Genomic DNA, 25,903 nt, shown 5'->3' on the forward strand with positions numbered 1-25,903 from the left:
AGAAAGCAGGGCCAAGAGCGAAGGAGAGATGAGACAGGTAAAGTTTGATAGAAAAAGCATAACAAAGGGTCTGCGGAGGGGAAGAGGCCTGGATGGAGGCCTGGTTAGCAGGGGTTGTCGTTGGAAAAGGACCCCAAACATTTTACTGACTTAATTATCTTTGAGGGCTTCCCCATGGCTCAGTGGAAAAAGACTCTGCCTGCAGTGCTGGAGATGCAGAAGGCACGGTTCAATCCCTATGTTGGGAAGATTCCCCGGGAGGAGGAAATAGCAACCCTCTCCAGGATTCTTGCCTGGAGAACCCCATTGTCAGAGGAGCCTGGTGGACTACGGCCCATGGGGTCATAAAGAGTCGGGAACGGCTGAGCACACACTCAATAATCTTTGATCCTTGGTGGGATTGCTTTCCAGTCTCTAGTGTCATCAGCAGTGGGTAATTAGAGGGTCCCCAGGTGATTCTCTTGTGGAGCTTCACTTGAGAATCACTGCTCTATGAATCGCATCTCCAGCATTCAGTATAGTGCTACTGAAGCAAACCGACCAGAACCTATAACTTCTTCACTTGGCAACTTGGAACTCAAGGGTTAAAATGGCAAATTGCAGGCCAGTGGTACCAACGGCCAAATACTGATTCTGCAGGCAAACAAATGTCAACGAGAACCATCCTAAGGAAGGAAATGGCTGACATGCCGATCTTCAAAAAATCCTTGTCAGAAGTTAGTTTTATCTCACACAATCTTTTGGCTGTTAGAACCATCAAGAATCGTCTGGTTTATACTTTTATCTCTAGGCATGTCAAGACAGAACAAGCAGCCTAGGAACTAGAAGCAAAAACAAACAAAAAACCCTACCATTTTAAAGTATTTTATGAAGATATCTTAAGATTTCCTCAAACATTTTAAAGAAATACTCGTACTCAAGTAAACTGCTATTTAACCCAATTAATTTAACTGTGAGCTCTTTATTCTAAGGAGCCACACTAGAAGTTCCCAGTTTGCCCGTATCACTACAATTCTGCATTCTTATATCCCTTATCTGAATGGCCCTCACTTCATTTATCAAATCTGTTGGTTATAATTTGTTTCCGTGCCAGGTCTATGCTGAACTCGGGGCTGAGGAAAGCCAAAATATCTTTCAACTGTAAAAAACCACTTACCACTTGATATTATTGAATTTGAATGTCACCACGAAGTCATCTTGCAGTTAGACTTCCTTTTCCTAGCAGGGCTTGTAGCTGGTAGGAACCCCATGCTTCCTCACACCTGGAGGAGAGGCCTTTCTGCCCCAAATTCATCAGGTCTCCTGGGCTGTCTGACCCTCCAAAATCAAGTCATAATAAAATATTCATTAAGGGTGCCCAATAAGGGATTCTGAGGAATCTGCCTTTGTGTGAAAGCATGTATCCTTCAGAATTCCTAAAATATACGTAGCACTGAGCCTCATTCACATCTTTCCGGTTGCTCTTTGAGCACTATAGGGCTTGTGACTTGCTCTATTTCCTATGGTCAAAAATTGACCAAACTGAAAGCAACAGCTGTATATTAGTTGCAGGGGTTTTTGTACTTTTCTTTATTGGCAATAAACACAGTGCCCAAATTTGTACCATTTTGGTACAGTACCAAAATATCCAGGGAACTGTGTTGAATGCTGGGAATACACAGCAGTGCAATATGGTCTTTGCTCTCAAGTGCCAACAATGTTCTTGAGAGACAGGTTTACAAGGGTTACAGGAGAAGGTTCTATGTCATTAGTAAAGCCACTAGATACTCAGGAGGGTTAAGGGCGTAATCACAGTAGTCTGAAGTCTAGAAAGGCTTCAATTAAAGACAGGAAGACTCAAGCCAGCCCTACGAGTAATTAAACAAGAAGGATGACCTTCTAGGTAGGGAAAAGAAATTCATTAAGGCTGTGCATTTCTCCCTCCTGGAATCAAATTAATAAAACATCCTTCTTGAAATCAACTTGTGAAAAATAAACCAAGTTTCATGGACATTTTGGGTCCTATGGAAAGAAAACTAGTTAACCAATGGTATTGGTATAAAAGGGCTTCTCTGGTGGCTCAGTGGTAAAAGAATCTGCCTGCAACGCAGGAGATGTGGGTGGAACCCTGGGTTGGGAAAATCCCTTGGAGGAGGAAATGGCAACCCATTCTAGTGCTTTTGCTTGGAGAATTCCATGGACAGAGGAGCCTGGTGGGCATACAGTCCGTAAGGTCACAAAGGTGGACATGATTGAGCAACTAAGCACCGCAAAGAACAGCCAGATGGCTACTAGAAGTTATTGACTCTTAAGGTGCGAGATACAGGAATGATATTAGAAATTCACTCACACACACATACACACAAAGTTGTATTGCACCTGACAAAGTGGTAAATTACCTAAATGTTAGATATGACTAGATCCCATTTCTATGAAGACTCTCATACTTAAGCCACCTGATGTGAGTAGCCGACTCACTGGAAAAGAGCCTGATGCAGGGAAAGATTGAAGGCAGAGGAGAAGAGGGTGACAGAGGATGAGATGAAGACATCACTAATTCAATGAACATGAACTAGGGCAAACTCTGGGAGATGGTGCGGGACAGAGGAGCCTGGAGTGCTGCAGTCCATGGGGTCACAAAGAGTCGGACACCACTTGGCCAACTGAGCAACAAATAATGGAACATACTCAAAGTCCAGAGAGTCTTAATTCAAAAACGTAATGTGGACTCAGAAACTCTCTTGTAGGCACAATGTTGACATACTGGGTAGTTCCCACTGTGCTTGGTTTTAACACTAATCCTCACGGGGTTTTCCAATGGCTTTTCCCCAGTTTTCAGAATAAACACACTAGGTTGTTTGATCTGCAGAGGGCAAGTCTGTACACTGCAGGGTGAAAGTGGGGGTGGTGGAAGGAGCTGAGTTCCTTCAGTTTCCAATCTCCACCAAAGATTTAAAAGCTAAAAGCAAAAGAGAAAATACCACCTTAAGAAAAGGAAAATTAAACTGCCAAGATTTATTTAACTTTTTCTTTCACAGAAAATACAAGTATGTAATGTAAACACTGACATGTCAAATAAAGTACAAGCATTAGGAAGACAAATGACCTGAACAATACTCTTGCTTCAACACTGCAGTGCTTCCTGATTTCACTTGCAGCAGGAATCACAGGATTATACAGATTACATATTGGAAAAATTAAAGGCAACATCCATTGATATTTACCAAAACACCAGAGAGCCTCTGAAATTCAACAATGCCATATGGAAGTCAGAGCTCTCTGCTGCAAAAAAAAAAAAAAGAAAGAAAGAAAGAAAGCTGAGCACATGTCCATTAATCTGTTTACCCAAGGCGTTTAATGTAGGAGCCTAAGAAATTAACACGAGTTTAATTTGCTGGTGCAGGTGAAGATTAAGTGACCCCTCTTTTCCCTCTTCAGAGAAAATGAAATTAACCAAATTTAAAGCAGAGCTGCTCAACACTGGCCAGAAGACGGCACCATCACAGTGAATTATTTCAATAAATCCCACAAAATGCAAAACACAATAAAAGATTTCCATTTGTGCTCTGCCCAAATGGTCAATCCAGATCTAAGGCTATAGAATCACATAGGGTGTTCTTTCCCCAAAAGCCAAACTAGAAAAAGATGACCCAAATAAGTGATTGGGATCAAGAACTACCTTGATTTAAAACAGATGATCCGTTGCTGAACTTGAATTCAGTAATAAAGGGCGCAGTCTTCACTTTTCTATTATTATCTCAAGAGATTAAAATGAGTGGTCTTCCTTATCAGATGACACCCACCAGTTGACAGGTCTACTTTGAAAACAGATACTACTACACAGGTTGGTTTAGTAATGGAACTCAGCATCGTAAGATCTGGAGATCAGGGAGCCCTGGAGTTGCCAATGTATTTACTTCCTATTCTTGCCTGGAGCATCCCATGGACAGAGGAGCCTGGCAGGCTACAGTCCATGGGGTCGCAAGAGTCGGACATGACTTAGCGACTCAACCACCACCACCTACTTCCTCACTCACCTCCATAATCAAAGATTACCACCAGTAATCTGTAGCCCATTATTCCTTGACAGGCAACAAACAATGGAGAAAAAAGGACTTCGGATACTTTATCTTCATGCTGACCACTGAATCTCTGGAGGAGAAATGCTACTTGCTCCAGTGTTTTGAGACTTTCCCAGGGAAAGCTAACCTCCCTGTATTGCTGAGGTGGAGATGTTTTAGTGTGATTATCTGTCGTGTGAAAAATACCTTCACAACAAACACCACTCATTTTTATGTAACTTACCCACAGAATTTGGCACAGTGTCCTGCAATTTCTTGTGCTCTCACTAAAGATATTTGTAGGACAGAGAAAACCAAATCAAGTTTTAAAGAGACGAACTGACATTCCCAAAGACCGTCAATCATGACATTTTTTGTGCTATGTTACAGTAAGTTCTTGCTCAGCAGGCTGTGGTTTTTTTTTTTTTTTTTCGTTTTCTTTTTCTTTTTTTCAAACCTGCAAGATGATATAACAGATCAGCATTGTACTACTCTGACTAGAAAAAAGCCGCTCATCATTGACCTCCATTAATGCACTTTCTCATTTACTTCTGCAGAAAAAGAGAGCTCTAGCCACTGTGAAGGAGAGTTTACCATTACTGCAAGTATGGCAAGACATTTCACTAAAAATTCTCTATCCTGTAGTCAGACTATATGTGCCAATATTTACCTTGGAAAAGAGGAATCAAGTATTGAAAACTAAATGCCAGAAGTCCTTAAAGCAGTCAGTGGGACCCGAGTTTATGTTCCCTCTCCAAGGAGGGAACTCTTCTGCAAGACCTAGACCCATGGCCTCACTAGTGCTTCCAACCTACCCCAGATATTCCTTCAGAGTGGACCCTTTAAAGAGTGAGGAGACTCTTTAAACGTAACTAGCTGTTTCTTTTCTGGTCACTTCTTTTCTCCTCTCTTAGGATCAGTTCCTATTGAAAATCTCTTCTCTTTGAAAAATGAAAGATGGAAACTCTGAAAAATTAATGCTTCTTATCTGCAGATACTAAACATAATTACCCTCAGGGAAATAAGGCACTATAATGTGACCCCAGCCTGACTATAGGAATGGAAATGGAACTGTTATTGGATCCTGTATGGCTGCACAGAAGCTGGACTTCCAAATATGAGCACTGCTCTCCTGCTGCGGGCCAAGCTGCATGCTGGAGAGCTGCTGCGACGGTCAGACCCAGAGGCAGACCGGAGGCTCCAAACAACTGAGAAACCCAGATAAAACTCTTCCTTAAAAATAGAAAGTGATGTTATCAATCAGGTCTCAGGCCAACCTCATCATTCTTTCAAGTAATGTTTTCGTAGTCAAGTGAAGAGTATGGGCAAGAGCTAGATGAGAAGTTAGGCAACCCAGGTTGTGGTGCGAACGCTGCTATTATTGGCTGTGTGGCCTTGGGCAAGTCACCTCACCTTCCTCTGCTCCTTGCCCTCTAGTCTTACTTTCTTCATCTGTAAAATGGGGATAAAACCACTTGCCTTGTCTCCTTCACGTCATGACTGTGCAGATTGAATAAGATAATGTGAAAGTGCTTTGTAAACTATGAAATACTGTGTGTGGAGGCAAAGTGAAATATATACTTATGGTCTAATCAAGTCCTTATCATTGCCTATTTGACTAGAGGTTTCCCATGCAGGATGTGCTTTGCAATAGAGAGACTCAAAAATAGATGCCATAAATATACACTGGTCTTTTTCACTAGGGTTGTTTAAAAAAGGGAGAGTCTTAATTTCCTCAGAAATGGTTTCAGAATAAATTACTTTAAAATGTGATGTCATTCAAATCCACCAACTGATAGAATTAATCTTCTCCACTTATGTCCTATACAGTTATAGTCTGGTCTGTTGATACCTTTACAGAGGGAAGTCTTGAATTCAAGAAAGCATGCTAAAACTGAAACAAAACAAAACAAAACAAAAAACACCAAACTCTCATAGTTATAGCTTGTTGTGAAGGATTTAAACAAAAATAAGAGGCATCCTGTATAAAGAAATTAAGCCACAGTTCCTCAAATGGTTGCCTTTTTCCTGAGATATCTCCAGGACAAGGTTCTAGTCCTGTGAAGTGCTTTAGAAAAGCTTAGTCTTGCTGGAGGTGAAAGGACATGTAGGTTGGCAACTAGGCTGTGCTCATTTTCAGCACTAGGATTTGCATGAGAAGGTCTGCTAGGAGCTTCCAGGGAGCTTGGGCGGAGAAGCTCACCCGGCCCCGGGGAGGCCAGTCCTTGGATACCAGGCCAGAGTGTGGAGAACAGCTCAACACTGCCATCCCATCCCAGGATTTTCAGCTCTTCCTCAAAGTTGGCTCTGCTCTTCTCCGGTCTAGTAAATAATCGAACAGAAGAGAAACAGTGAGATGCGGAGCAGCGGATCTACCCGGACTGCAGGGCCTGGCTGCATCTAGCTGCCCAAGGGGTGCATGCAGAGCAGACACAGGCAAGGAGTGAGCGTGACCGACTCTGACCAGCCCAAAGCACCCAGACTCCAGCATTCGTGTCACACGGCCTTTATTACACACGGAACAAGCGGTGGCTTGGAGGGTGTCCTGTCAGTGGAATCACCAGTGAACAGGATGCAAGTCCTCTGGGAACACAGGCATGGTGCTAACCTCCGCTTTTCTTCCTGGTTTGCTTTGCTCTCCGGGGTTTGAGGATGGTGTAGTTTGCATACACTGTAAACTGATCTGACAGGAAGGGAATGTAGAATGCCCGCAACAGCTTTGAAGACCTGAAAGACAAGAGAGAAAAAAGATAGAATCGCATCATTTGAGAGAATTTACTCATGGTACTGATGAAAGGAAATGAATAAAATGCTATGGTGAGGATTATATTTTATATAAGCTGTATGTTACTAGATCTTGATAAAAGACTTAATCAAAACCAAGTACTAGGACTTCCCTGGTGGTCCAGTGGTGAAGAACCCACCTTCTGTTGCAGGGGACATGGGTTCAAGCCCTGCTCAGGGAACTAAGGTCCCACATGTCTAGGAGTAACTAAGCCCATGCGCCACAATGAAGACCCAGCACAACCAAAAGAGAAAAAGACCAAGTACCTTCTTGCCTGAACCCAAACGACAGTCTTGGTAGTCTTGCTAATATGCCACAGGATATCCTGCAGAACAGCTCTAGGTCTGCGTTAGAATTTGCCATTGAAAAGTTCTAATTCAATCAAAAAAATGTTATTACGGAAATACATTCTTAACACCTCAAGAGTTTGTGTACCCCAGAGACTGCAGAGATGCCAAATGTTCAAATGATCCTGCCTCCAGCTCTAAGTTTTCCTAGAGAGGTGAAGAAAAAACCATGTCCTTGGCTTCCTGTCCATACTGTTCTGGCGATTCTCAAGTCAAAGACAAGAGTCCAGTCTTTCCTCTTTATACTGAAATATAGGTAGGAATAGCTAAAACCCTGAATGGCTCACTAATTTCTAAAGAATATGAAAAATATCTCACATTTATTGAATACCTAGCATTGAACAAGCCCTGGGGAAAATGCTTACACTTTTTAAGATACTATTTAATCCATCCAACAAACCTATGTGGAAAGTGATATTACTTCTATTTTACAGATGAGAAAGTGAGACACATAGATTAAGTAGCTTGAGCAGGGTCACACAGCAAGTGATAAAGCCCTCATTCACATTCAGATTTGATTCCAGACTCTGCACTCTTACCACTCTGGTTTATCCTGCATCCCAGGAAACAGGCTAACAAGATTCATCACTTCCTAGAAAAAGTGGCAGTGATAGTTTTAAATTCTATATGCGGTATTACTTCTTGACTATGATTTCTGAGTCAAAAACCCAAAAGCTGGCCCAGAAACTGCCAACCTAAACGAGGTAGCTGAAGGGTGCTCCACTGCCAGTCCTCTTCCAGACTCTCAACTTGTAAATGTCATGTCAACGTGGCATTTGTACTGGCAGCCTACTTCTGAGTTTGGCAGACTCCCGCAATGCCTGCACACAATGATACCGTGCTTGGCATACACACCTCTTAGAGATCCTTCCCAACTGGATGCTGGCCGTGCGCTGTGCTCAACAGAGATTCACTTCACTTCAACAGCTAACAGCTCAAGGGCTTTGATAGAGAAAAGAGGCTTAGCAGAGAGACACGCGAGATAAAGCTGGGCCTCTGCAAAGAAACGAACAGGAGGAAGCACCTACCTCAGTCAAAAAGAAGTTAATTTTTCTTCTTTCTGTCCACGCTGCATAGATAAGGGGAAGGTCAGGACAGAAAGCTGTAAGCTGGAACAAACTCCCGCAGGCCTCAGTGTAGTGAAGAAAGGCTAAACTGAATTAAGCATCATTTCCATTCCAGGTGACTCCATGCTAAAAGCTTCACTAACACAGTCAGTACGTTTCCAGTCAACTCATTCCTTGGTATAACATTAGGTCCACTGGGCCCAATTTTACTTTTTTTACTTTCTTTTTGGAACGATTCCTTACTACTTGGAAGGATCATTATTTTGTAATTTTATTCTTCTTGGAGTCTTCCAAAGAAGAAAGGAAAATTATACTTATTTTCAAAAATAGAATAAAACTCATTCTATCATGTAACTACCATATGGGTCCATTACAACCTTTTATAAATTTAAACTATATTAAAGAATCTTAGTGGTCTTTTTTCCCCTCTACATTTTGGATTATTTACAACTATACTTAAAAAAAAAAAAAAGACAGACAAATGATAAGAAAAAGAATGATGACATCCTCAAAAAGGATTATGCAAAAATGATATAATTACATTATCCTTCCATTTTTTTCACTGCATTGTTCAAAGTATGCATCATCTTTCAATAAGGTACAAAAGATCTGTGACACTATCTTTGCAGCCTGCATTTAGCTTTAATTGAGCACAGCTGAGTTCAGAATTTAAAAATTTTCTGTCCATAATGCCAATGAGAAGAAAATCAACAGAGGAAGACACTTCACAATTAGACAAATCAGAAGATGAATGAGGAGGCAGCAGCACTCAAGACTCCAATGATGACAGCGTGTATGCGTGTGTGTGCATCTGTGTGTGAGCGCGCGTGTGTGTGCACATACATATGTGAGTGTGCTCAGTCGTGTCTGACTCTTTGCGACCCCCACCAGTCTCCTCTGTCCATGAAATTTTCCAGGTAAGAGTACTGGAGTGGGTTGCCATTCCCTTCTCCGGGGATCTTCCTGATCCAGGGATGGAACCTGGGTCTCCTGCATTGCAGGCAGACTCTTTACCCTTTTTTCCTGAGCCATCAGAGAAGCCTATTTCAGGTATATATATTCAAAAGCAGGAAAACATGGAATAAAGATTGGGGTTGCTACATTCAAATTCTTACAAAAATTTCAAATGATGTTTTTTAAAACTATCCTTTCATTACTACTTTTATGTTATTTATAAAATAATTTAAAAAATATGAAAACAAAAGGGGTTATAGGCCCTTTTACAGGCCATGACAGTACATGGTGAAGACAAGACAGTATGTGGTGATGACTATTTCTATGCTATTAACTCCTTGGTCATGCCAAGGAATTCTAAAAGAGATCATTTCAGAAAACCATCCAGGGTGATACATGGGACATGTTATCATAGAAAATACTGACCTCCCTAAAATAGAAGTAGGGTCGCTACGCATTACTGCTGAATGCAAAAGGCAAGCTGAAACAAACGTAAAAGAATAATGGAGACGGGGACAAAATATTTGCCATATATATAACAAAGGAAGGGTATCTAGAATATATAAATTTTATATATATATATATATATATATATATATATATATATATATATATATATATATATATGGGCTGGGATTCCCTGGTGGCTCAGATGGTAAAGAGTTTGCCTGTAATGCAGGAGACCCAGGTTTGATCCCTGGGTCAAGAAGATCCCCTGGAGAAGGGAATGGTAACCCATTCCAGTATTCTTGCCTGGAGAATTCCATGCACAGGGGAGCCTGGTGGGCTACAGTCCATGGGGGTCACAGAGTTGGACACGACTGAGCAAGTAACAGGTACTGGGGCTTCCTGGGTGGCGCAGCATTAAAGAATCCACCTGCCCATGCAGGAGACACAAGACACACAGGTTCTATCTCTGGGTCAGGAAGATCCCTGGAGGAGGGAATGGCAACCCACTCCAGTATTCTTGCTTACAGGACTGCAATAACCATATGAAATGATGTTCAATTTTACTAGTAATCAGGGAAACATAAATCTAGATATAATTTTTCAATAATCAGGTTTGCAAAAACTGAGAAGGCTGACAGTATCAAACCCTGGGGAGGAAGGAGGAACCTGATACTGCCAATAAAAGGGGAAACCTGCAAGAACCACTTGGAGAGGCAGGTTAAACAATACCAATAAAACAGAAATTATGCTGTCTCTGTGACACAGCACATGATTTTCATTTTGTACTTTGCACCATAATGCTTTTTTTAAAAACAACCTACTTTACCATTTGTTACAACAGAAAAATTAAAACGTAAGCAAAAGTAGGTGAGATATTTTACTTGTAATAATTTTTAAAGCTATGACAAACTAGACAGCTGCAAGGAGATCAAACCAGTCAATCCTAAAGGAAATCAACCCTGAATATTCATTGGAAGCACGGATGCTGACGCTAAGCTCCAATACTTTGGCCACCTGATACGAAGAGCTGACTCATTAGAAAAGACCCTGATGCTGGGAAAGATTGATGGCAGGAAGAGAAGGGGACGACAGAGGATGAGATGGTTGGATGGCATCACCGACTCAACGGTCATGAGTTTGAGCAACTTCAGGGAGATGTTGAAGCACAGGGAAGCCTGGCATGCTGCAGTCCATGGGGCTTACAAACAGTCGGACACGACTGAGTGACTGAACTGAACTGAGACGTTTTAAATAGAGGAAACCTCAAATCCTTAAAATGGACAAACACAAAAACCCTGTGTGCTTGTTACGTGTAGGGCTTTGTGTGCTGGCCCTGAAGACACAAAAGCATCTGTTCTCACAGAGCTAATAATCTACAGTTGGAAGAAACAGATTATGAGTGATATATAACTATAATATGTCTCTGTGTTAGTTGATCAGTTGTGTCCAACTCTTTGCGACCCCGCCAGGCTTCTCTGTCCGTGGAATCCTCCAGGCAAGAATATTGGAGAGGGTAGCCATTCTCTTCTCCAGGGATCTTCCTGACCCACGGATTGAACCTGAGTCTCCTGCATTGCAGGCAGGTTCTTTACCATCTGAGCCACCAGGGAAGCCCAACTGTAATATGGCACACACTAAATACTAAATAGCTAATACAGAAGTTCAAAGTGATAATACACATACTCAGAAGAGAGGATCAACACTGAGGGGTGCATAAGTGTGGAAGAAGCATTTATTATACATTATTTTATCTGACCCATTCAACATTTCAAGGTATACTAAGCAAAAAAAAAAAAAAAAAAACTTGCCCATCCATAACCAAATCTATAGGCATCTCAGATTAAATTCTCTGTCTACTCAGCACCAATTGGAAAATGGCTTGAATAAAATCCAGACTCCGTAATGATCTAGAAAGCTGTAGGAGATCAAGCCCTCGCTAACCTGTCTCTCTTCACCTTGTACCATTTCCTTCCTTGCCCACTACACTCTCCCCACACCAGCCTCCTTTCAAGTTTCTCAAAATGACCAGTTCTTTCCTACTATGATTTCAAAGTCCCACTGAATGTGTGGTTTGGAAGAACCATCTTGCTAGGGACAAGCAGGTATCTGACGCAGATACATCAAGAGAGCCAAGAAGAACTGGGATTCTCCCATGCTTCCTCTGTGTGCAAGCATAAAAAATTTGGCATCAGATTCTAGATAATGTGTTCAGGAAGCATGGAGGCATTTCTAGTTAGGCCTGAACACAAAGCTATATTAAAGGTGAGAACTAAATATCAGGAAAAGTTAAGAAAAATTTATCATCCAAATTTGGTAATGGAAAAATCCTCGTTAGAAGATGACTCTTCCTTTCTCCTGCAGATTTTGCTTATGATTTTAAATGATCTATCTTCAACATCTAAACCACTAATTTCTTCCAGTGGATGAAATGAATAAACAATCAACACAAACACTTCTGTGCTGGGATGGGGAAGACTCTGTGTTTTTGTTTTTTCTTTTTAACCAAAAGAGCAAGTTGGCTTGAATTCTTCCCTTCTAATACTATGGCTGCTCTTCTAGATTAATTTCTTTCTCATCTGTAGCTTTACTAAATCAAGCACAACCGGGACTGTTCAAATCATTATACGGTTGCTGGAAGAACAAATTGGTCATTTGTCTCTGTGAAAGAAGAGAGCAGTTGAGCATTGGAATAACACACATATGCACACGTTCACACACATGGAAACAAAGATCTGACTGAATCACAAGTTAGGACCAGACTAATCCTGATCAAAACTCATGTAACAGTGTCTGTAATAACGTGAAATGCCAAAGTACTGCTCTAGGAAGCACAGGCAGCATAAATTAGGGAGGTGCAAAATGGACACTGAAGCACTTCCCCTCCCAGTGAGAAAGGCACTCAAGCAATTCAAGGATGAAACGGACATGGACAAGACAACCGCCTGAAGAGCATAATGAGCCGGCAGCTCAGAATGTTTTCTAATTCAATTATCAGCCCTATTTATCAGGGCTGAGGGGCACTCTGCTGTGGCGATTTCAATCTGCTCTTGCTGACGTCCGTGGAAGACTGCCTGCCAGTCCCTGACGTCACCAGTTCAACAGGCACGACGCAAATGCTGGGTCAATTTTTAATTTTAAAGAGAAAACATCTTAAGTACTCAGGCTGTCTCCATGATTTTTGTCTGTCTCTCCATCCATTCATCCACCCATCCATCAAAACATTGCTTATTCCCGTGAGCCTGCAGTCTGGGCTCCCTGCCAGTTCTTTCTTTTTCCAAGCTAGTTCCTTCTCTTTTTGCTTCTGTCTCTGTCTCTTGTTCTCCTGCACTTAGTTCAGTGACAGACTTCCACAACCGTCAGAACAGAGCTGGCCTTTCAGAGAAGTCTTTCATTCTGAAGAGAATCTCACAATTCCCTCAAGACTTAACTCTTAGCCATGGTCGGTCCTGAGTCTCATATCAAGCAGTTTAAGAACTGCTTGGCTAATAAGAAGGCTGATAATGCAGCAAAAATGTGGCTGATCTTTAATATTCTTTAATAGAAAATGGGGTGAGAGACAGTACCCCATGATAAGACAGAGGTAACACTTATCTCTTTTCCAAAGTAGAGAAACATATACGTTAATGTTCCCCTGGAATGCCAGGCCCTTGCAGACAGAACTTACTCTGACCAACTGTTGTATTGCAGCTTTTAGAATAGGCACAGTAGGCTTCCGGTTCAAGATGGCCAAGGAGGACATGTGTTCAACTCCTTCGAGAGCCTTTCAAAATCACAACCAAAATCACAACTAGCTGTTGAACAACCATTGACAGGAGGATGCTGGAACCCAACAAAAAAAGATACCCCACTATGAAAGACAAAGAAGCTGCAGAGAGATGGTAGGAGGGGCACAATCACAATAAAACTGGATTGGTGACCCACAAATTGGAGAACAATAAATACCAAAGAAGCTCTCCCACGCTGTGAAGGTTCTGAATCTCATGTCAGTCTTCCCAGCCTGGGGATCTGACAAAGGGACTGGGAATCCCCAGGGAATCTGACCTTGAAGGCCAGCAGGACTTGATTATAGGACTTTCACAGGACTGGGGAAATCAGACTTCAGGCTTACAGGGCACAGATAAAATCTGGCATGCACCAAGTCCCAGAGGAAAGGAGCACTGACCCCACAGGAGACTGAACAAAACTACCTACTAGTGTTGGAGGGCATCCTGTGCAGGCATGGATTGGCAGGGGCTCACCACAGGGACAGGGGCACTGGCAACAGCAGTCCTAGAAGGACCCCTTGGTGTTAGCCCTCTTGGAGGTTGCCATTAACCTGACCATAGAGCCCATAGACCCCAGGGCTGGGTTGCCTCAGGCCAAACAACTACCAGGGAGGGAGTGCAACCGCAGACATCAGCAGATAAATAGATTAGAGCTTTACTGAGCAAGGCCCTGCCCACCAAGCCTCTCAGCCTCAGCCATCAGAAGGCAGACAGAAGAAGCAAGAAGCCCAGTCTCACAGCAGCTAAAACAAAAATCTTATTACAGAAAGTTAATCACAATGAAGCTCCAATACTTTGGCCACCTGATGTGAAGAACTGACTCATTAGAAAAGACTCTGATGCCGGGAAAGATTGAAGGCAGGAGGAGAAGGGGATGACGGAGGATGAGATGGTTGGATGGCATCACTGAGTCGATGGATGTGAGTTTGGGCAAGCTACAAGAGATGGTGAAGGAGAAGGAAGCCTGGCATGCTGTAATCCATGGGGTCACAAAGAGTCGGACATGACTGAGTGCTTGAACAACAATAATCACAGTGCAAAAGCAGAAAGTCATGTCCCAGAAGAAGGGACAAGATAAAATCCCAGAAAAACAACTAAATGAAGTGGAGATAGGCAACTTTCCAGAAAAAGAATTTAGAATAATGATACTGAAGATGATCCAGGATCTTGGGAAAAGAGTGGAGGCGAAGATTGAGAAGATGCAAGAAATGTTTACCAAAGACCTGGAAGAACTAAAGAACAAACAAACAGAGATGAATAATGCACTAGAAAGAATCAACAGCAGAATAACTGAGGCAGAAGGACGGATAAATGACCTGGAGGACGGAATGGTGGAAATCATTGCCACAGAACAGAATATAGAAACAAGAATGAAAAGAAATGAAGACAGTCTAAGAGACCTCTGGGACAACATTAAACAGACCCAACATTTGCATTATAGGGGTACCAGAAGGAAAAGAGAGAGAGAAAGGACCTGAGAAAATATTTGCAGAAATAATAGCTGAACAACTTCCTGAACATGGGAAAGTCCAAGAAGCACAGAGTCCCAGGAAGGATAAACCCAAGGAGGAACACATCGAGACACATAGTAATCAAACTGACAAAAATTAAAGACAGAGATAAAATATTAAAAGCAACAAGGTAAAAACAACAAATAGCTTACAAGGGAACTCCCATCAGGCTATCAGCTGATTTCTCAATAGAAACACTCTACAAGCCAGAAGGGAATGGCATGGTATATTTAAAGTGGTGAAAGGGAAGAACCTACAACCAAGAATACTGTACCTAGCAAGACTGTCCTTCACATTTGATGGAGAAATCAAAAGCTTTCCAGCAATCAAAAGTTAAGAGAATTCAGCACCACTAAACCAGCTTTACCACAAATGCTAAAAGAACGTCTTAAGGCAGGAAACGAGAAGGAAAAGCCCTACAGAAAATAAACCCAAAACAAATAAGAAAGTGATAAAAGGCTCATATATATCGATAATTACCTCAAATGTAAATGGATTAAATGCCCCAACCAAAAGACATGGACTGGCTGGGCATTCGAAAACGTGTGCATGTATGCACTTCCATTTCCCACATCACTCTGCTTGACCCCCCTCCCAAACTGTATGTAATTTTTCTATATTGTTAGGTTAATTATGTTCCCATTATGGCTTGTAAATATAATTCTTTTATTTTTTGTCTGGCTATTGATTGTGAAAAAACTGATAAACATCCTTTACTATTGTGATTATGTAAGTATTTCTCACTTAATACCACTGCGTCATGATTGGTCAACAGAAAAATAACAGAATTCTATATTACCAAAACTGCCATTTAATAGAAAACCTGTAATCACTTTTCAAAATCCAGATGTGTATCAGCATTATCTTGGAGTTTTTTGAAAAATAAAAATGCCCGGGTACTGCTTTTTTCCTCCAAAGCTCCAGATATGTTTCTAATGAGCAGCCATGTTTAAAAGCAACTGGACTATCTGATGATCTTTTACTTTTATCCAGTTTGTTTCACTTTTTCCATTTCATAGTCAGTGCTCTCATCTTATTTAGTTTATATTTTCCAATTTCTCCATCTCTCCTTTTCTTTTTTGAGGTTCTTTCTCAAGCCTTTACCAAGTGTTGTAGAAAAGCTTTTGTATACGTATATATATAAAGAGAATGTATAATATATATATTTTAGAAAACTTGAGAATTTTTGCCTAATTAAACAATTTATGACATTTTGATTCCACTGGCTTGACTTAGTGTGAATAGAATGCAAGACTTCTACTTTTAAAAAAATAGATATGCAACAAGCAACAAAGGTTAACTGTATCGCACAGGGAACTACAGTCACTATCTTGTAATAAGCTATAATGGAAAATAATTTCAAAAATAATATATGTGTATCTGTATAACTGAATCACCTTGCTGTGTACCTGAAACACTGTTAAGTCAACTATACGTCAATAAAATATGTATATATATTAAGAAAAAAATAATGTGAAGCTCTTCCTCTTCTCTTCTGAAAGAATTCAGCCCTAAAGCCACTGGACAGGGTGGAGCAAAGTGGGAGTCTTTGGAGCGCACATGGGGAATGGGAAGCTGTGGTGGGATGTTAGTGCCATCAACAAAGAGGGCATTCTTTCCTTTCCTAAAAAGTTTTAATCTTTTTTCGGGGGGGAAGGAGGCTTCACATATCCAGGGTTTATAAAACAAAATATGGTATAAACTAGATGAGAAATACCTGTAGGACACAAACTGTACAACACAAATGGCCTAAATGTCAGTAAAATAATAGCTGGGGAACTGACAGTGACTGAAGGAACAGGAAGAGGAGAGACGAGACACGAGACCATGGAGAATGTGCAAGACTCTGATGAAGAGGAGAGAAGCGCTCAAATCCATTACGATATGACGTTTCATACCATCTTCTGGTTCCTACTTCCTTTACGGCCTCGTTTGTTACCCGCTCCAGCCTCTCATTTTGTACCCCAGAAACACAGAACTACTTGCGCCCTGCCATTTCTTACCTAGCAAAGAGAATATTCATGCAAAAGGTCAAGAAACCTCTCTGGGTTTCAGTTTACACAAAATTTGCTAAATCGTTATCACGCAAGTGACCAGAATGACTCTGTTTTCAGAGGGCATGTCCACAGACCCTGAACATTCAGTGAACACATTCACGGTTTTGACGCTTCGGCAGCGACCTCCAAATCCATACTGTGTAACGACTTGGAAGTTTGCTGAGGCACAAACGGGAATCACGTCACTGCGAGACACGTGTACGGGGTGGATCACTTCACTGATATGCGGCCTTGGCCAATCAGTATAACCTCTGGACAGTATAACCTCTTGACCAGTCACCTTTCACCAATATTCAGCATGAGGGGATTGAGAAAGAATTGGTATTAAGCAAGCGGTCATTTTCTGACCTTCAGTCCCACTAAGTTTGCTGGAGAAAAGCTCATGAGTGGCCCTTTCCCATCTGATAGCTCCTGAGATGTTAAGGTACCACGTGCTCCATCCATATTCCTGCAGAGAAGACACTGAACGGTGTTCAGGAAGGGGTTTGCCCCTACTCTCTGGACCCTCATCTGAGCTACTTCTCTGTGACAAACAGTAAGTGGCACTGGAGGCCACAGCAGGCTGACGGTTCTGGCAAGTTTTACAGAGGGGAAATAATGAGTATACTCTGAAATAACTCAACAATTTTTTTTTTTTTTTAGCTTAAAAAAAAAAAAAGCCATCTATTATTTCTCTCAAATCCGTGGCTAACTGATGGGCTTTCTGTTTCACCGGGCTTTGGCTAGAATGCTCATGGCCGGCCGTGGCCTGCAAGTTCAGCTAGTGCTACAGGCTTCAGGCCTCCTTCGTGTGGGCTCCTCTCTGCACACAGTCTGTGGATTTTCTTAAGGGGTAGAGCCTGGGTCTTAAGAAGGAGCACTCCAGCAGACAGGAAATAGAAGCCAATCAGCTCCTCAGCAATCTTTATTTTACCAAATAAGGGCATGAGATGGAGAAGGAATTGGCAACCCACTCCAGTATTCTTGCCGGGAGAATCCCACGGACAGAGGAGCCTGGCAGGGTACAGTCCATGGGGTCGCAAGAGTCGGAAATGACTGAGTGACTAAGGTCACAAGCACACACAAGGGCATGAGAAGCTTCTGAAGAAATTCTTATTCCATCTTTTCCCTTTATGCAACATCAAATAATTGATAAATATTTTCTAAGACCCTAATATGTGCTAGGAGTTGTGAGAGTCAACAAGAGATGTTCTAACTCTCAAGAAACTGAGAATACATGTCTCTGATGATGCCAGTTGCTTGGCCGAAGCTAGCAGAAAGTGGTGGGGTTCTAAGACACTGTATATATGCATTCGTCAAGCCTGAGAGGCTCTTGCATCATGGACCTGAGGCTCAGACAGTCTGTCTCCAGAGAACTAACTTTACAACAAGGCAAACTAGACCCTCTGAGCTTTGGGAAAAAAAGAAAAGGGTTTATTCTCCTTGCAAGTGTTAGCACACAATGATTAAGCAGTCAAATAATACAATGGGCAAAACAGAGTGTGTTCTGAAGCCAAATCTAGCCTGAGGTAGTAGTGCTGCCAGGCGAAGGGTCTAAGGAAACCATCTGGGGAGAAGGAAACAGGGACCCCCCACCCAGACTGGTAAAGAAAGGGAAAGCGTAAGAGAACAATGAGGATAAGGAATGACAAAAGTATGAGAACTCTGACGGCTTTTCCCTTACAGTTTCTCAGTATTCTTAGCAAAGACAAAGGAGCTGAAGGCAACGCTGTGACTGACGTGCAGGGAACAGACAAGAGCACTTCAATCACGGGTTAGGAGGGAGACCCAACTCCACTGAAAGGATCTGAACACCATGTGAAGCATGTTCAACCACTGGCCTGGAGCCAAACTCTGCCAGGGGGTGCAGCCTCCCTTTCCACCTGGGTAGCAAGAAGCTGCAGATGGGAACAGCCTGCTGGACTATTTTGGGTGCCATATGTCTCTTCTGCAAGAAATCGCCTTCAAAAAAGGTTTCCCCCCCCCAAATTGTCTAATTTGGATGAAGAACAGCATCAAAAGAGCAGTGATGTTTTAAAAACATGTCCATAAATTCTTTGACAATCTTTCCATCGACAGGGGAGATCTAATTCCTCTCCCCTTGACCATGGGCTATTAGACTGGCTTGCTTTCAATGAAAACAATGAGGTGGGAATGACACTGTGAATTACAAGGCTAGGTCATAAAAGCTACACCACTCTTGAGATTCTAGCTCCTGGAAGCCAGCCACCATGCTATGAGGAAGCACAGGCCACATGGAGAAGCCACGTTAGGTGTTTTGGCCAAGTGTCCCAGCTGAGAGCTAACCAGTAGCCAGCATTCACTGTCAGATGTGTGGGAAAGCCCTTAAGGGGCTTCCCAGGTGGTGCTAGTGGTAAAGAACCCGCCTGCCAATGAAAGAGACTTAAGAGACGTAAGTTTGATCCCTGGGTTGGGAAGATCCCCTAGAGGAAGGCATGACAACCCACTCCAGTATTCTTGCCTGGAGAATCCCATGAACAGAGTAGCCTGGCAGGCTGCAGTCCATAGGGTCACACAGAGTTGGACACGACTGAAGCAACTTAATAAGCACACACACACGCAAAGCCTTTGGAATGCCCCAGTGCCAACCACCATCTGATGGGCAATGCATAAGAACCCCGAGAAGCTGGAGAATGGCCCACTGAGTCCCCAGAACCGTGAGATAAAACAATAATAAATTACTGTTGCCTTTTAATACCACTAAGTTTGGGATGCAGCAATAACTGGGACGAGTTTACAATTAGCGTTCACTTTACAGTGATTTTCCAATGGTCTTCTTATCTTTCGGAAACAAACAGTTCTGCTTGTGCTGGGGTTAGAGTTGGGACATGATGGCTGCTATCCACGAGACAATGACCCAGAAACGAACTGGATTCAGCACCATGGCCTCATAGCTGCTGGGTTCACTTCCTGGATGCTTAAAGGAAAGTAACAGTCTCAGCAGAAAGCCTCCATGAGGATCCTGTGCTGGACACTGAAAGAACACAAGTATTATATGCAATCACCACAACCCCCCTCCGGCCCTATAGAAATCCGCTGACGAGTAAAGGCCCCTCGCCTACCACACCCGCTGAAGATGTTATGTTCTAACTCTTCGCTTGCATCTACTTGTAATTATACATTGGGCAGGCTTTGAAATCCTGCCCTACTAAGTGTCCCCAAATTATCTCACATCCATCGTCAGGCAAGCCTAAAATTCAGTTGGATGAGGCTAATGGGTTCCAAAATGGAGACGAATAACATATCACAATCCAAAAATCAAAGGTGAAGGCAAAGACAGTAAAACAGAAGGGACCTACAATGAAGGAGGAAAAAGTGGGTGGAAAGTGGCTGCAAAGAAGTGGGCAGGGCCTCCCGACTTGTTTCTAAAGCTACAAACAGGCTCTGCTGCTCAGCAGGCCAACTCCAACATCCTGGAGAGGCATTCCCCACCAGACTCCCTCAGCCAAACACTCTCTGCATCCTTAGAAAGGAACCCACAATCCAGCTGCGTTACTGCAACAGTCTCCCTTCACTCCTCTCTGGGGAATCTCAGAGTAACCATTACATCCACCCACTTGTCCAACTATTTTATACAAGTAGCCGTTATATCATGCTTCAAAGAAAGAAAGAAAACAAAAAAATCCGCTTATTTTAGAAAGTATGTAATATGAGATGTCCGTAGGGTGACAAATGTGTCTGGTTTAAAAAGTGATATGTCAACGAGTTTTAGCCCCCATATCTTGGAAGTTTGATAAATGCTAATAATATTAGCCAGACACAGACACAGCAAACTTAGGGAGAGGAAGTTGCTGCTCTGGTACCAGTCATGTGCGGGAGGAGACTAGAAAATGGTTATCAAGATCTTGTGCCTGATGGAGGGGACACAGGTATACCTATGACTAATTCATACTGCTATATGGCAGAAACCATCCCAATACTCTAAAGTCATTATGCTCCAAGTAAAATTTAAAAATTAAATAAAAATCTTACGTCTAGATCTTCTCTCCAACTAATGTGGTCTGGCCTCTCCAGTCCTCTGATAAAGCAAAAAAGTCTAACAGGAAGAGCACAGGTGGGCATCTGGGTGGCCATTCTCCTAGACAGGTTTACAATGTTCAGCCCTCTTTGTGATTCCTTCTCCAACAGTCCGACAGGAAACTCGGCTTATCTTCCAACAATTTCAGCAGAAAACACGCCTCTTCACATATTCACAGACATTTAGAATTCCTGAATTTGCACCAGACACAGTACTGTCCTAATAATTTTAGGTTGCTTCCCCTGGGGTGGAGTCTCCCCTGGCACACACTCAAGAGTATGATTTTTCTATGTGCTGGTCTTTCTTCAAACTAGCCTCACCGCTTTCCTTTCAGACAGCTAAGGCCCAATCCAGGCTACGGCACCAAGGAACGTCTGAAAATTAAATAAGTAACCGATGGACAGACCCGATGGTAAACGTGGACTGACCATAACCATGCGCCGCTCTCCAGTCCTGCTTTCTGGGATAAGCTCTCGTACTCCAGGCACATTACAACAGGATGGCCACCTATCTCAACTCGCCCAGGGCAGGGTCCCTTTTACTTTCAAAAGTGTTCTCATTTGGATACTATATTACAGATCACTCCAACTAAAAGCAAATTTAAACCAAAGAGGTAAATTAGGCTTTCCTCTATGGACCCTCGGGTCCCCTCATTAAACAGGCCTTCTTTTACTTTTCCCACTTGTGTTCATGGTTCCTTCTCCTTGAATTACAGATACGATTCTGCCCTCTTTACCACGAATACAAATCCTTTTTCTTGTACACTTGGGCTAAGCACCACCTTCTCCAGGAGACCTTCCTAGTACACTCTAACCTCCACAGAGCTCTCCTTTCTCTGGAGTTTTAGCACACCACCCGGCACCTTCTATGGTCTTAATGTCTTCTCTAGTAGCTCAGATGGTAAATAATCTGCCTGCAGTGCAGGAGACCCAGGTTCAATCTTTGGGTCAGGAAGATCCCCTGGAGAAGGGAATGGCTACCCACTCCAGGATTCTTGCCTGGAGAATCCCATAGACAGAGGAGCCTGGGGGGCTACAGTCCATGGCATCACAAACAGCCAGACACCACTGAGCGACTAATACTTTCACACGGTCTTAGTACTATTTTCAAGGTGTTTACGTGTAACTACAAACAGTGAAAGTGAAGTCCCTCAGTTGTGTCCGACTCTTTGCAACCCCATGGACTATAAGCCCCCCAGGCTCCTCTGTCCATGGGATTTTCCAGGCAAAAATACTGGAGTGGGTTGCCATTTCCTTCTCCAGGGGAATCTTCCTGACCCAGGGATTGAACTCGGGTCTCCCACATTGCAGGGAGACTCTTGGTTTTTCACCATCTGAGTCACTAGGGAATCCCTACAAAATTTTACAAAAGGAACTACAAAAGTTGTAAATTATTCAAAGGTAAAAATCTGTGTCTAACTGCTTCTTTCATAACCCCTAAATAATCTAGTGCTGTGACAAGAACATTATAGCTTCTCAATAAATATTTTCTGATTTCCAAACCTGCTTAACCAGCTGGCTTCACGACATAAAAGCAGACTCCAGGGCGTCTCCTTCTCTCTGAGCACCCTGTACTTTTCTCTTAAAGTACCTAACAGGGCTGTAATTCTAGACTGATCTAGATGGTTATTTGTTTAATGCTAGCCTCCCCATTATACTGTAGGGCTCAAGAGGACAGAGAGTTTGTGTTCACCGTCATATACACTTAAGATCCATCACAGTTCCTGACAGTGTTCAAAAATACCTGCTGATTAAATGGATGTCAGATGGCTAGAAAGATAGAGAGATGGATAAAGGAAGGGAAAAAAAATGATCTCAAAGCGAACTCTAAAGAAAGCAGATTCCTACTTCAGGGGCTTGGGCTTCCCTGGTGGCTCAATGGTAAAGAATCTGCTTGCCAGTGCAGGAGACATGGGTTTGATCCCTGGTCTGGGAAGGTCCCACACGCCACAGAGCAGCTAAGTTCCACGTGCCACCACTACTGAGCCTGTGCTCTAGAGCCTGGGAGCTGCAACTACTGAGCCCACATGCCGCAGCTGCCCAGGCCTGTGCTCCCGGGAGCCTGTGCTCCACAGGGGAAGCCGCTACACTGAAAAGCCTGCACACTGCAGCTAGAGAGTGGCCCCCACTCGCTGCAACTAGAGCAAAGCCCTCACAGCAACAAAGACCCAGCGCAGCCAAAAACAGACGCCTTTTTTAAAAAATTAAAAATAACAAATTTCAGGGACCTAAACATTTGAGAAACTAACCTGCTTACATTTCTAAAAAGATCATGTGGTGGTATGTCACAGGCTTATGAAAACCCTTCCTCAGGAAGAGCTCGGTAACAGCTAGGCCTGCAGCCCACCTGATCTAGGGTCTAAGACATGAGGGACTATTACACGTGGATAGTGCCATTCTCTTCCCTGTTACATAAACTGCTAAAGTACAGAAACCATTGTTTCATGAAGACAGAGGGAATGTAATAGCCCCATTTGAGAGGCTCAAAGACATCCCAGGGTCGAGTTCTCAAGGGCATCTCATGCACCACCTCAGAGGGGTATCTCTGAGGCACACCGCCTCCCACAGTACAGCCCAATTTAACTGGCCCAAAGTCAGCAACATCAGATGTCACAGTGCTGACAGTTACACACTGCTGTGGCAAAGGGCACTGGAAGATCCTGCTGTTTTTGCAGTTGGGTCAGTACATACTAGGAATGGCTGAGCAAGAGAAATGTAAAGAAAATCAACATAACTTTGGAGCTTCAGACAGCCTGCTAATTAACAGGAAGGCCTGATATTTATATAACGCTTTAGAATTTAAAAACACTTTCGTATTTCAGCTCTCCTTTAATCCTTCTAACATTCCCATAAAATATATAAAATATTATCTCTGTTTTACTGATATGGAAGTGTGGGAACAGACAGGAACAACAGCAAGTAACCAGGACTGAATGCACATGTCTTCTGACCTCCTGTTCTTTCCATTATACTTCGCATACTTTCAAATAAACTTCCATTATGCTTTGCATATCTTCAAGAAATCTGTAACCAACAGATTTCTTTTTTTTCTCAGCACATGGTCATGAAAAGACTGCCAGTTTAGGGAAATGAGTACAACTTATGGGAAATCAAAAACCTCTGAAGGCATTCTCCAGGGGTCTTCTCCTTTCCTCCACCTCCACTGGACATGTGCTCGATGTTAAATGAAGTGGCACCAGGGACCAACAGGAGAGATAGGCCGTACAATGGGATAAGCTTAGAGTCCTGTCTCTCTGGCAAGTGCTGCTCAACGTGTGAAAGCTTCTGGTCACGGAACAGCCCAGCTAGAGAAAGCAAACCGTAACAGTGACTAGCACCGCATTTCTAATAGAGCAAAGGAAAATATTAAAAGCTTGATCAAGGCCACTGGAGAAAATTGTGTGCTTCTGGGATGCAAACTTTGGCCTGATCCTTTTCTGCAAAAACTCATCCTTTGCAGCTGAGTTCACTTCCTTGTCACCTCTCATCTAGTTAAGCAGAATAGCCTCCCACCTTCCCACCTTCCAGTCCACCTCCCATAGCGGAGCCAGTGGAATCTTCAGATGTCATGTCCTCTTGGAATCTTCCTTGGTCTCACCCATTCTAGCCTTTTGGAGCTAACCCCTCCCTCTCACGCCCCAGTAGCTCCTCTCTGAACTACAGTGCATCTCCCTGGGTAAACTATAAACTCCCAAGGCAGTGGTCTTGTCTGCACACAGGCTATAAAGTCTTATATGCAGAAGGTGGCCAATGAATGTCTATCAAACTGAGCCTATCAAACTATGCCTTATTTCTGCCCTTAAAATCTAGCTGCTTAGGGAAGCAGATGTTCAGTGGGGAGCAGCAAATACTATCTCTGGGAAAGGCTCTCATATTTCATGGGCTCCCAATGCGTCCCCCGCTCCCACTAACTGAGGAGAGTGCTGACCAGAGGGCCCTGGAGGAGCGATGCTCGGCCACATCACTGAGTGACAGTGTGGTCACCTCCGTCACTCTCTGCTCACCACAAGGCAGGTGAGAAGGTGCCCAACACCGTCTGCTCTTCCCTCAGAAGATTTCCAGTTCTCCAGTGAGTGGTGTACAAGCATCAGGCTTCTTTGCCTTAAACAGGCTCTCAGTTCATGTCTACCAGCCGCTGGGCCCATGTGCTACCAAAAGGGGAAATGGGAAGATGAGGAACTTTTCCCACTCCAATCCTTTAAGACCAAAAGGAAAAACAAAAAAAAAAGTTGCTTCAAAAATACTCCCTTGCCCATTTGCTATAAAGAGAATTTATTCTGTGACCAAGGCACTGCTGGTCAGTATCCGTCAGCCATTGCTTCCCTTTGTTAACAGGAAGGCTGTTAGGGATCTACTGACCCTCCAGGGCTGGAGATCTTTTCAGGCCCAGATCTCATGTCGTCATAGTTTTCTCAACTCAAAAATGAAGCCACGACAGTGACCTGCTCTCCAAACACTGTATCAAATAACAAGTCAGGCACCAAGAGAATATGTATGGTGCAGAGAAATTCATACCTTGGCTGCTGCTTGAAAGAGAATTTCAAGTTCCCTCCTACTACTGTTCTGATTCTGACAGGTTTTTTGAGTATCAGGTCATGATCCTATCACCTGTCACGGTCTCCCACTCCAATGCCTACCCCCACTCCCTCCTTACTCACTCAAGGACCTGATGATTGATCTTTTCTATTGTTTTCTTCATCTCTATTTCATTTATTTCTGCTCTGATCTTTATGGTTTCTTTCCTTCTAGTAACTTTGGGCTTTGTTCTTTCTCTAGCTGCTTTAGATGTAAGGTTAGGTTGTTTGAGGTTCTTGTTTCCCAAGGCAAGATTGTATCGCTATAAACTTCCCTCTGAGAACTGCTTTTGCTGCATCCCATGGGTTTGGGGTCATTATGTTTTTGTGGTCATTT

At 42.9% G+C, this 25,903-nt stretch overlaps 1 protein-coding gene across 2 annotated transcripts in view; it reads right to left on the reverse strand.

Moving 5' to 3' along the window:
* Nucleotides 1-2,979: 2,979 nt before the first annotated feature.
* ALG9 (ALG9 alpha-1,2-mannosyltransferase) overlaps nt 2,980-25,903 on the reverse strand; it is a 109,321-nt gene continuing 86,397 nt past the window's right edge. For both annotated transcript variants that reach the window (XM_027979190.2, XM_042232919.2), the window contains exons 15-16: nt 6,649-6,767; nt 2,980-6,362 (exon numbers count right to left, since the gene is read on the reverse strand). In XM_027979190.2, coding sequence (XP_027834991.1) covers nt 6,325-6,362; nt 6,649-6,767 — 157 coding nt within the window. In that variant the 3' untranslated portion in view covers nt 2,980-6,324. The remainder of the gene's footprint in view (nt 6,363-6,648; nt 6,768-25,903) is intronic.

The sequence above is a fragment of the Ovis aries genome, chromosome 15 (genome assembly GCF_016772045.2).
Source record: "Ovis aries strain OAR_USU_Benz2616 breed Rambouillet chromosome 15, ARS-UI_Ramb_v3.0, whole genome shotgun sequence".
NCBI classification, from domain to species: Eukaryota; Metazoa; Chordata; class Mammalia; order Artiodactyla; family Bovidae; genus Ovis; species Ovis aries.